Genomic DNA, 12486 nt, shown 5'->3' on the forward strand with positions numbered 1-12486 from the left:
ACAACAAGTCCCTGATGACTGCAAGTGCTTGTAAACATGCGAAGCCTTGTCTGACACAAGGTGCTCATGGATACGTGTACAAATGAGGCAAGAGGTCTCACCAATGAAGCAGTCACATTACAGCCAGCACATTTGAATTATAAACAACACATGAACGGAGACTCTGCAGCACAGAATCTTTCACACTGAACATGTTTCTAACCTTAAATGTAGAAAAAGCAAACTTAACATCTAGATCAGTTTTGCTCTTGTTTTTTTGACTATATTAACACCAGGCATCCAAATATACGTTTCACGATGGAAAGGGAAGTTGAGAAGAAATTACCATTCTTAGAAATAATTTTAGATAACGGTCATTCATCCCTTATTACTACTGCATTTCGAAAAAAGACCTTTACTGGTCTTCTTACAACTTATTTCAGCTTTGCCCCGGGATTATTTAGGACATTAGTAGACAGGGTCTGTAAGAGTAACAACACTTGGCTTGGTTTCCATGGAGACCTTAAGAAGCTGACAATGATTTTAGGGGAAAATTGTTTTCCCATTTGGATTAATGACAAAATTATTCATAGCTATATTTCTAAGAAAATGAAGGTCAATTCTGCAAGTGTGCAGACTGGCCCGCTCAGCTCTGATGGAACTTCTACACATTTCTACAAATTCCCTTATGTTGGCCGTTTTTCTAAAGGTTAAATTAAACAGCTTCTTAAATGTTATTGCAAAACTGATCTAGATATTAAGTTAGTTTTTTCTACATTTAAGGTTAGAAACGTGTTAAGCATGAAAGACTCCGTGCTGCAGAGTCTCTGTTCGCCTGTCATTTTTAAATTCACATGTGCTGGCTGTAATGCCTGCTACATTTGTGAGGCCACTTGCCATGTTTGTACACACATCGATGAGCACCTTGTGTCGGACAAGGCCTCGCATGTTTACAAGCACTTGCAGACATCAGGGACTTGTCATGACTCATGCTCTGCAGAATCTTTCACGATTCTAGATTCTGCTGCCTTGAGTTTTCAAGTTGAGATAAAAGAGGTGCTCTATATTAAGTGGGAAATTCCAACTCTAAACCAACAGTTGAGGCACTTAGATTTGTCTCTTTCTTTTTAATTCTTTTTCATGTTTTGTTTATTTTTATGTAATTTTTTGATTCTGTTTCAACTACTGTTAGCGTGTGTGCAGCCTTTGTTCCCAGTATATTCCAATATTCAAATTGTTAATGTAAATTTTATGGCGTAATTCTATAACATAATCATGTATACAGTGAAAATTCAAACGTACAAATGTCAAACATTTGCAACTGAGAAGACATAGGAATGTCGCAACATGTTTTGTAAAGTGAAAAATGTTGTTTCCTTTTTAAAAATTGCTGTTAGTCTGCTGTTTTTACAACCAGAGCAAAATTAATAGGTATAGAATTAATAAAATTATTAATGCTTCCGCAGCAAATGTGAATAAACTGTTCAGAAATTTGCATTTTTAATGTGTTAAATCTGTTCCAATAATAATTTATAGAAGAGAATTAATTGCACTATTTTTGCCGAGATTTGCCCCTGCTATGAAAATCTAATTTCAGTTTGATGGGCAAATTTACAGCAAATTTGTGTGAAAGTTGTAGATATATTGCCTTCATTTGAAAACTGTTTTAAAACTTCTTTTTCACAGGTTGTATTTCACAGGTTTTAACCCTATGAAAAATGACCCGTAAATATATGACTTGTTAAGGTTTTGAAATTTTAGACCCTACGGGTAACTGTGCTAGTGCAGCTGTGAATATGCTCAAAAACAAAATATTATTATCTTTCACTGGTTTTGTCACAGGTTGTGACCCTGTTTCAAGTGCCCTGTTCACAGGTTTTGAGATTTTACACCCTTATAAAAGGCTTGAAAACAAGATTCTTTTTCACAGATTTTCACAACTTTTTTTTTTAACAGGTTGTATTTCACTGGTTTTTTCATGGGTTTTTTCACAGGTTTTGACCCTGCAAAAAGTGCCCTGTTCACAGGTTTTGAAAATTTCACAACCTGTGAAAAAAACACATGAAAATGGGTATTTCAAAGTTTTTTTCATAGGATAATTCATACATTTTTCACAGGTTCTCATCCAATAGTGGTACTGTTGACCATCACTTCATTACAAAAACAACTTTCTTTACACCCCAGTATTTATATTTTCAGTTTACCTAATATTAAACTAAAGAAAACTAAAGAGAGTACTGGCTGCCCTAAATAACTACAAGGGGCTAAAAAAGAGAGCAGCAATACTTAGGAGCACAAAAATATATAGTGAAATTTTTTATCACACACTTTTTGAGTTTTTTTTTTTTTTTTGTAAAAAAAATACCTCTTTGTCGGCACATTGGGTATGTTATGGACGGGTCAATGGATGAGTGAGTGAGTGAGAGATGTATGTATGTCACACCAATCAGATTGGATCTACTATAAAAAGGTAATCAAATTTCTTGTTGTAAAGGTATGTGACAAAATTTGATCCCAACACAGTTTAGAATGGCCAAATTTATTCTTGTATAAAAGAGGAGGAAGTATTCATATATTAGGCTTACTTCAACATTTTCTGTGGGTTAGGCTGAGGATCTTAGTTACGAACAAGATGAACCTTGAGGTTTGCAACAGTTCGTGAGTTAGTAGTATGCAAATGCAATGAGATATTTTTATTTTTAGTTACAAAGGTAACTTGATACTTTTGTTTTTCGCAAGGAGTAAATTCAATTAGAGGTCATGAATCATCACTTCTAGTTCTTAGGACATGTTTTAGAAGAGACGAGACTGTTTAGATGTGAAACAGTTCTAACATTTACAATAGTAAGTGCAGGTGACGATTGTTTTGTTCTTGTTGCATGCAAATATGACGAGATATTTTATTTTTTAGTTACAAAGGGTAATTTGACACTCTTTGTTTTTCACAAGGGAGTAAATTCAATTAGAGCTGAGAAGTTATCAGCTACTGTTCCCAGGGTATTAAACAAAAAAAGCTTTCATTTCTGGACGATTTTTATGTCTCTGCAGTAGCGGTTTATTTTTATTTGATGGGCATTTTATGACCTTCCTTTCAGTCCGATATTTTTAAAGGTAAAAAGTATCAAAACTACTCAAATGTTCTTTGAAGACTGCGTGGCACCAAGTTAAAGTGCAATTTAATTAATTAAAATCAGACTTTCAATGTGTCAGAGAGGTTTTTTCCTCTTTCTTTCTATTTTCAGTGAAGTAGTGTTGTTGTGTTGTGTTGTGTAAAAAGGGTAAACTTACGGCACATATAAAATGCGAAAAGGTCTCTTAACTTGAGTATTTTGTGGCGTTGGAAGGGCTATGTGATCGGTGGTGAGGGAGTTATGCATGCGCATGTGTCACACCAATCACAGTGTGGGTTTTATCAAAGAACGAATCAAGGAAAGAAAATAAGATGGTATCTACATTAATCTGGAGACGTGTCAGATTACTGTAGTTTGTTCAGTCAAACATTTTATGGCTTACTATTTAGCTATCTTACCATTACTGATGTAACATCGTATGTACATCAGAAATTTCCAGTTTCTTTCTTGCTGTACATCGCAACCAAAACACTTGTCAAATTAACCAAATCATTACTGTAAACAGCTCCATGAATGCTCCTATCTCTGAGACTTCACAAAAAAAAAAAAAACTCTTGCACGCCTTGCATGCCTATGTTTAGTCTAGGCACTGTGTTGTGTTCTTGGGCAAGACACTTAACTCTCACAGTGCCTCTCTCCACCCAGGAGTATAAATGGGAACTGGCGAATCGTTGGGGAAACTTAACAAATTGCGGGGGAGTGACCTGCGATGGACTAGCATCTCGTCCAGGGGGAGTAGAAATACTCCTAGCCGCTTCATGCTACATATACCGGGATAAGCTCTGGCAGCTATGAGTCATTCGGCTCCAAGGCTTCACTTGTTTTAGTCTAATAGAACATGATCAGACACATCTTGCCTTCAAAGGGAAAATTATTCTGGATTTTTGCCCTAAAAATACATAAAATTGCAATCCTTAATTAATAGAGCTGAAGTTTTCTATGAGTGATGGTTAACTTGGTTGCACCTTGTTCACAATAATGCTCATAGAAAACATGGGCCTGTTCTCTAAATGTTAATGAGAAAATGAATCACTTCAGGTGGCTCAAAACAGTTTCTAGCACTTAGATTGTGATGGGTTGTTTATAACTACTCTTTATCACTTGATGCTACAATCATGGTATCAAAAAACTGCCCAATCATTGGTGAACACATTGTTATCATTTTCGTGACACAATAGGTTACCATAGCAACAGTATGAACTATTTAAAAACACCCTTAATTACAGCCTTAGGGGTTATAATTCAAAAACGGCATGGTGAAATTTTTTATATTATCAAATTTTAATAAGCAGGATACGACACAACTTTTGGCAAAGTTTTTAAAAAAATCTGTACATAGGGTTCAGAGCCACCTTACATCTTTGAAAATTTAAGGTGGCTCTGAATCCTCTGTACAGATTTTTTTTTTAAACTTTGCCAAAAGTTGCATCTTGTGTCATGCATGAAAATGATAACAATGTGTTCACCAATGATTGGGAAGTTTTTTGATACCATGATTGTAGCATCAAGTGATAAAGAGTGGCTATAATGATCCATCCAAATCTAACTGCTGGAAACTGTTTTGAGCCACCTTAAAGGGCTAATTAATTACATCCAGATCAAAATAGTCTTTTTAGGAAATTAATGATACAATCATTATTCCCAAAGCTTACTTCAGTGGCTTTTGCTGTTTTCGTTATCCAGTCAGCCGGAGCTTTACTGCCCATCACACTTTTCCTTTCAGGGAATATTATCTGACCTAATCATGGATCAAAACACAGCAGAGTTAATAATCACTTATCATTGTGTTCTAAAGCAAATAAATAAATGTGATTAGTTCAGTTATTATTTAACCCATTGACTCCTGTGCTGGCCGTAACCAGCTGTGACAAGCTTTGGCCTTTGTTCCACTTCTGACATCATCACTTTGACCAAAATTGGCATCATCTATACTCAAGTTCTGCAGGAGGAAAAGATCTTTCCAATGATACTCAGATCAGAGTGATCGGCTCACTGGAGCCTGAGATAAGCAAGAAAATTTGGATGAAAAACTTGTAGCAAGATTTCCTGCAACTACACTTAGCTATGCCATGGTGAAAATTGTCCTTCTCATTGCTGCTTTCACATCAATTTTAAAACTGCAAGCAAGCCCAGTGGAAGGTCAATCACTGCCGCAAAATAGATAAGAAAAGAAGGAAAAGAAAAGGCAAAAAAAATTAAAACAACAAAAAGCCTAAGGACATAAGACACTTTCTCATCATTTTTATTGATCATTACAGTGGTTGGCAATATAATGGTATCTTCAATTTTCTGAATTTGAGATTACAGCAAATCATGGGAACTCAAAATGCATTTCACTGGGTCAGTATCATAGTAGTAGGTGATTTGTTCCAGTCTTTGACAACTGGATATTTCAGAATACAACTGACTGTTATGATGCTCTTGCAACCAACATGCGGACAGAGCATTTCACATTGTTTGACCTCACTCAAGTCATGAGAAGGATGACATGTCATTTGCAGAACTGTTAAATTGATTAAAAGAAGGAAACCGTACTGAAAATGACATTGAAACATTGAAAAGAAGTGTGCTTACAATAAAACCTGGTCATCTAAATTACCCAATTCATGCAAACCATTTATTCACAACAAATGAACTTGTAAATAGTCACAATAATGCCGTCTTTCATAACACACCAACTGACAAAACCCAAGTCAAGTGTATCGATCTAACTGTTGGAGATATATCTGATGATCTGAAGAAGACAATGAGAGAGAAAATCCCAGACGATCCTGTTAAGATTGTCCATTTACACATTCTTAAGTTCAGGTTGTTGTTTTTTATTGTTTCCCTTTGATCTGCCTATTCTCGCTACGACTTCTGGTATTACACGCGCCTCTTAGTGTCATTTTGTGTTGATCAAAGTTCAGTTGGCACATAAGACAAGTTTAAGAAGCACCAGCCACTCTGGTTTTCGCTTTTTCGTTCAATTTAATCAAGTATTTTCACTGTGTGGGTCAGATATGTAAGTGATTTTGTTTCTTTGTAATTTAAATGTACTTCTTATCGATTTAGTATGTTGCACGATTCTATTCTAGCTCAAGTTTATTGATATCATTTTCCCTCGTGCACACGCAGATTAGTAGTCTGTTTCTTAGCGTTACAAAAATGATTATTTCAATTCATTTTGAAGTATTGTATGCATTGTTCCTAAGCAAGTATAGATTTGTATTGTTCATGCATATTTTCATCTTTGTTTTGGGATTGTTTGTGTGTGGAACATTATGCAGAATCATTATTATGTAAGTTAAGGGTTCTGCCTCCAAAACATTAATTGTGAAATTTGTGTTAGGCATTTGCCATTAGTTTTTATTTACTTTAGCCTATTACTTAGTTGTATTTTGTAACCGTTGTTTCCAGTTTACGAGTATCATTGAACCTTTCCTCTTGGTCAAGAAAAAACACTTTCATTGACTTCATGTTTTGGGTCTTTGTCTCCGTAAAATTCGCCCCTTCCATTTGTAACTGTCACAAGAAATCCTCCACACTGTCCAGTTCCTCCACACACTCAAGGAAAATCAAGGCTGCAGAAAAGGCCACTAGGTTAGAAGCTGAAATGAAATACTTGGGGAAGGACGCCAAGTTGTAAAGGATTAAGAGGATGACAGAATTGGAAATGGCTAAAGCCGAGATGGATGCCATGAAGATAAGATAAGATAAGAACTTTATTAACTAGACTTTCTGAAAAGTCCTTCGTCTTGTTTATTCAGTACCCGCCAGATGAAGGACTTTTCCTGCTTGATTGCCGCCAATTTTAGCCACCCAAAAACGGGTCGCTGCGCTTCAACCAATCAGAGGTCCCCTGGATATCCCTTGGGGACCGAATTGTCAAATATGCGCAACCAAACGTGACTTGCGGTTAAATTCAATATGGGGTCAATTGCGAAAGCCATTAACGAAGCTTCAAAGGCCACGGAATATCATGTATTGCGTGACTACCAGAAGAAAACAGTGGAAGCATATCTGTCTGGAAGAGATGTGTTTGTTTCTGCACCAACCGGAGCTGGAAAAAGTTTGACTTTCGAGCTAGCTCCGTATGCGTTTGATTGTTTGAATGGAGATCATGCAAATAGCAACTCCATCGTCTTGGTGGTGGTTCCGCTTATTTCCCTGATGAAAGATCAGGGAGATGACTGTTCTGAACAACAGTTACAGGACATTTTAGATCTTAAAGTTAAACTGGTATTTGGAACTCCGGAGGTGATTCTCAACAACTATCGCCACATTGTTGTTCTGCCTTTCTGGGCTGCAATGGACTTCCTCGATGATTCGAAGCTTTCTCTTACTTCAAGAATCTTCCGAACTACGGTTTCATTTTTGTCTGCGTAATTTTGGCACAAAATGTTTGTCAAAAGTGAACCTTCACCACTGGATATCTCCTTTTCGGTGATCAATTCAAGATCCAAACAAGCTTTGGTCATTTTTTTGGCTGACTGATATCGTCAATTTTCGTTTAAAATCTTTGTTCGTAATCACTTTAGTATAGAGTAAGCAAATTTGCTCTTTCGACGCAGGAGAAATGCCGACACGTTCGACTGTTTTGGTCGGAGTGGAACCAATACTTTCTGCCATTCAATTCAATCCAAATGTAATCTGACAAACCAGTTGCAAGTCACGCCACTCCTCATTTTTGGTGCGAAACGCAAATGAAAACCCTTTAAGCGAGACAAGTCGACCTCTCGCGACTTTGTCGCTCGCTTGGCCGCTTTGCAACCTTAAAACAGCCGCTTCGCAGCCTAACATATTTTACCCTGAAATTCATGAGGTCGACTTGTGGCAAGTCTATTTATTAACGTGTCAAAGTCGCTAGCATACAATGTATACTAATGCATACTAATGTATACTAATTGGGGACACCTAACTACGATTACTTATCTAATAATTAATAAAACATTAGAGTACCAAGAAAACGTCAATGCAACTGAGCAAAACAAAATTTTTAGCCAAAGGACTCAGGAGCAAAGTGGACTGAATCAGGACGCTGCTCCTTTCATACCAAAGGAAACTACCACACCAGTTAATTTCCATTCCTATAATTTCCACACCCCTTCAGCCAGAAGCCACTGGGATCGCCACTGGACCCTCCCCTAATACCTGCCAAGTTAGAAGCTGAAGCAAAGGCACCATTTAATCCTTCCACACCATCATCCTTTGAACTACCACACTCTCCCGTGAAGGTGGAACGCCGATCGTTAAGCTATACAAATCCAAGTCCAAATGAAGTTGCACTTCAAGAGATCGTGAAGCTCCAAGCCAAGCAAGTAAGTATTTTCTAAACAAATGCACCACAGGGAAGGCGAATGATGTCATCAAAGGTTTTGTCACTCTCACTTCTGCTGGTGACAGCTATAGGAGAGCCAAGAACCTGCTGGCCCCAAAGGTTTGGAGATCCCCACCGTGTCTCAAACGCTTGCAAGTCTCATCTAAAGAACTGGTCGCAGATTGGCGAACGTCAGAGTAACTATCTTAAGGCTTTCTCAGACTTTCTGGGACAGTGCAAAGAAGCTATGACAAGTAAGAAGTTTCTGAGTGACTTGGACCCTACGGAGGTGCTGAAACAAGCTTTCCTCATATTCATATTGGTGCCGCCATGCCCTCAAAATCAAGGAAAACCATGAACGAGCAGTTATATTTCATGATCTCGTGAAATTTGTAGAAACAGAAGCTGATCTCACTACAGATCCAGTTTTCTCCCCAGACATACTAAAGTCAGAACGTAAGAAGCCTTCTGAGAGAGACAAGAAAGCTGGCCATAAAAACTAAAGACAGCCACTAAACTTAAGGATGTTCGTGCTAATTGTTTCTGTGCATCCTTACTGTATGCACAAATTCACATGCTACGTCATGCATCAATGCACATGCTAAGTAATAAAATGTAAGTATGCTAAGTAATAAGGAAGATGGCCATTGCTATAACTTTGCCTGGATTTAAGACTCACTGACTGAAAATATCGAGAATGGCTGGCCAGGTTAGAAAAATCGTAAATCCTGAAACTTTGCCTAAAGAATGCTTTTAGGGAGCCACTTTCGAAAATATTATTCCGATTTTCTTAGAATTTATAGTCTTTGAGAAATTCGCAAAAAACAAAAATATAGCTTTTTGCCTCATTAAATATGCAAACAATATCTGGAAAATTGACAAAGTTCTCGGTATTCGCATTGAAACAATTTACAAAACTAGAACACGGGGTAAACTTAGCATAAGAGCTTTACTTTTCTTCTATCTAACAATAGGAAGTTTTAAGTTTTTCAAGCATTTTGAAGGATTCCGTCGACCATTGAAGAATTGCCTTCTAAAGCCCCTATGAAAACGGCACAAATTCCGCAGTTTTATGGGCTTAAAATGCATCTTGGTATGTCCGACGTGGAGCTAAAATAAGTACTGTGCAAAAGAGTGTCATTTCTACTACAATAATATGGAAACAAATTTCTGGGCAATCGAGGTTCACACAGGTAAAATGCAAAAGTTCGCGACAGTCTCTTCTCAAATTTGCATAATGTGGTATGTTCAAAGAACTCTATTGTTGAGCACGGAGACAAACTAACTTCCGAGTCTGGATTTCGAGTTGGATTTTCGAGTTAGGATTTCGAGTTGGATTTTCAAGTAAGGATGTAGTCGGGTTTTTTACTAGTAATCCAGCTGCAACAAATTGGCGAGTTTGTCTGTAAACCGTCTTGTAGATTTCCAGTCCAATACAGCCAACAAAAGAATTCCTGTAGGGGTGGGGTTAGTGTTTTGCCTTTTTATTGCACGTAAACAGCTACATTTGAATCACATGGTGCCAGAACGACCAAAAGGAGGAATAAACCTATACATCGAGCTCGAGAAGCATAAGCTCCATCAGATAGCTGCAAGGAACAAAATAATGTTTCTGCAGAAACGTATAGCTTTCTCAAAGTTAAGCTACAGCGTCTCAGAAGAAAAATGTACAAGGACAAATGATGTAATATCCGTGATAAGAATCTACCCACTATACTTGCAAACAGTTTTAATCACAGCCAGCCCGGCGTCACAATATAGAATGCAAGTAAGCAAAATTCATATTTTGTCTTTGTCACTTGGAGACTTAAAAACATATCTTGCAATATAAATGAGCCTGAAAAAGGCATAAACACATGGCAAATTACAGGGGTGTCAAACTCAACGAAGCGACAAGCAGATAAGGGCGGAAATCATGCAGACCTATAAGCTCTAAAACTTTTGCTATTGCACGGTCTTACGGCCCAACTCTACTTAAAATTCCTCCTTATAACACAACATGAAGTGCCCCTCATAAACACGAGTGAAGCAACAAAAAAGTCGATTGACCGAACAGAGAACAGCAAATGTACAAATGTCAATAAACGTAGGAGTCGTGTAGGCTTGTCAACCCCATTTTACACTGATGTCACTGATTAGTCATCGAGTGCCTAGAAATCTAGAAAAAATGCCGTTTAAAAAAAAACAAAAAATAACGAGGTCGAGCTTCAAACAAATAAGGATCGAAAAGTACATTACGCCATTGGCTAGTTCTATCTTGACCAATAGGAGTCGTGCTTGGCCTGTCAACCATTTAAATCATCAAACCACTAAAACTTTATTGGAAATCCCGCCAAGAAAATCCTGCCAAAAAATCTAACTCGAAAATCCAACTCGAAAATCCAACTCGATATCCAACTGGAAATCCAACTCGAAATCTAACTTGGTAAATAGGCAACCTCTTGAGCACTATAGTCTGTTTTTGTTCCATTTGTGGGCCATGCTTTGTGAGAAATGTACAAAAAGAGAGTTGATCCATGTCGTTATTACAACATTGTTTCATTATTTCACGCAAGGTACTTAAAACTACAGAAAAAGCCCAAAGTATAAGTTCAAAGTCACATAGACTAAACACACTACATGTATTACGTGATTGGCGTCATGTAAGATATATTTTCAGTTAGCTCCAATTGGAATTCCTCGATTATTGAGGTTTAGACACTTGCTTATAATAGAGACATATCAGGGTTTGTCTTTCCCATTTATATACACTCGACCAGTCCGCAAATATTCGAAAAGAGACTGGTCTTTTAAAGTAATTTTAACATGTGTCTCGTTTTCAAGCGCTGACGTAATTGCTTTATGCTGGCATGCACGCATTCCTTTAAATAGTGATTTCGCATAGTTTGTCGCGCTTATGTCCATGCACTTTCCTCTGCTGTTTGTAGGTTCAGGAGTGCTTTTAATTGGAGCTTTAAAGGAGATTTAGGGGTGGATTTTGGTTTAAACAGTATCGGATAAATTTGTGTTCATGGGCAAACTCATAATAAGAACATATCCTCCTTACATGCAAGTTTAGATAGACAAGTAAGTTGCACAGGTGACAGGCGAAGGCTTTGCGGCTTTCCTTTGCTGTTTGTAGGATCAGCAGACTGCTTTTAATCGATATGACAAGCATACAGTTAAAACAACAAACTAATTTACGGTGAGGTAATTAGTGTTGCCAAATATTTTTAGAGATAATAAGGTGTCGATTTCAGAGAGAGTAACATTCCTTTGTGGCTATTCTTTGCTGTTTGTAGGATCAGCGGAGTGCTTTTAAGTTCACCTTTTAAAGGAAGATTTGGGGGTTGATTTTGGTTTATACAGTGTCGGATAAATTTGCGCTCACTGGCAAACTCGTAATAAGAACATATCATCCATACATACAAATTTAGATAGACAAGCAAGTCGCACACTCGATAGCTGAAGGGTCTACATAAAATTTACAAATTGGTAACGCAGTTGTACATTTGTCAGTCTTGAAGTGAATTGAATGAGCATTGTATGAGCACTGAAATATACAGTTTACAGTAGTGATAATGAAGTCAGGGTACAGTTCATTTGCAGTTTTCAGTTTTTGAGTTATTTTTTTACAAAAAAATACCTCTTAGTCGGCGCGTTGAGTGTTACGGATCAATGGGTGAGTGAGTGAGTGAGAGATGTATGTATGTCACACCAATCAGATTGGATCTACTATAAACAGCCAATCAAATTTCTTGTTGTAAAGGTACATGGTATGTGAGAAGATCTGATCCCGATAAAGTTCAGAACGGCCGTATTCATTCTTCTATAAAAGAGGAGGAAGTATTCATATATTGGGTTTACTTCAACATTTTCTGTGGGTTAGGCTGAGGATTTTAGTTAAATGAACGAGGTGAGCCTTGAGGTTTGAAACAGTTCGTGAGTTCGTAGTATGCAAATGCAACGAGATATTTTTATTTTTAGTTAAAGGTAACTTGATACTTTTGTTTTTCACAAGGAGTAAATTCAATTAGAGGTCACGAATCGTCGCTTCTAGTTCTTAGGACATGTTTTAGAGGGGACGAGACTTTAGAT

The 12486-nt window shown here is 37.3% G+C and overlaps 1 protein-coding gene across 4 annotated transcripts in view; it reads right to left on the reverse strand.

Annotated features, from left to right (window-relative positions):
- Nucleotides 1-12486, reverse strand: part of LOC110047353 (allantoicase-like) — a 180485-nt gene that overhangs the window by 93181 nt on the left and 74818 nt on the right. For all 4 annotated transcript variants that reach the window (XM_089288070.1, XM_089288074.1, XM_089288077.1 and 1 more), the window contains one exon: nucleotides 4763-4848. In XM_089288070.1, coding sequence (XP_089144196.1) covers nucleotides 4763-4848 — 86 coding nt within the window. The remainder of the gene's footprint in view (nucleotides 1-4762; nucleotides 4849-12486) is intronic.

Source organism: Orbicella faveolata, unplaced genomic scaffold (genome assembly GCF_042242905.1).
Source record: "Orbicella faveolata isolate gen_17 unplaced genomic scaffold, um_ofav_v1 contig_1, whole genome shotgun sequence".
Classification (NCBI taxonomy): domain Eukaryota; kingdom Metazoa; phylum Cnidaria; class Anthozoa; order Scleractinia; family Merulinidae; genus Orbicella; species Orbicella faveolata.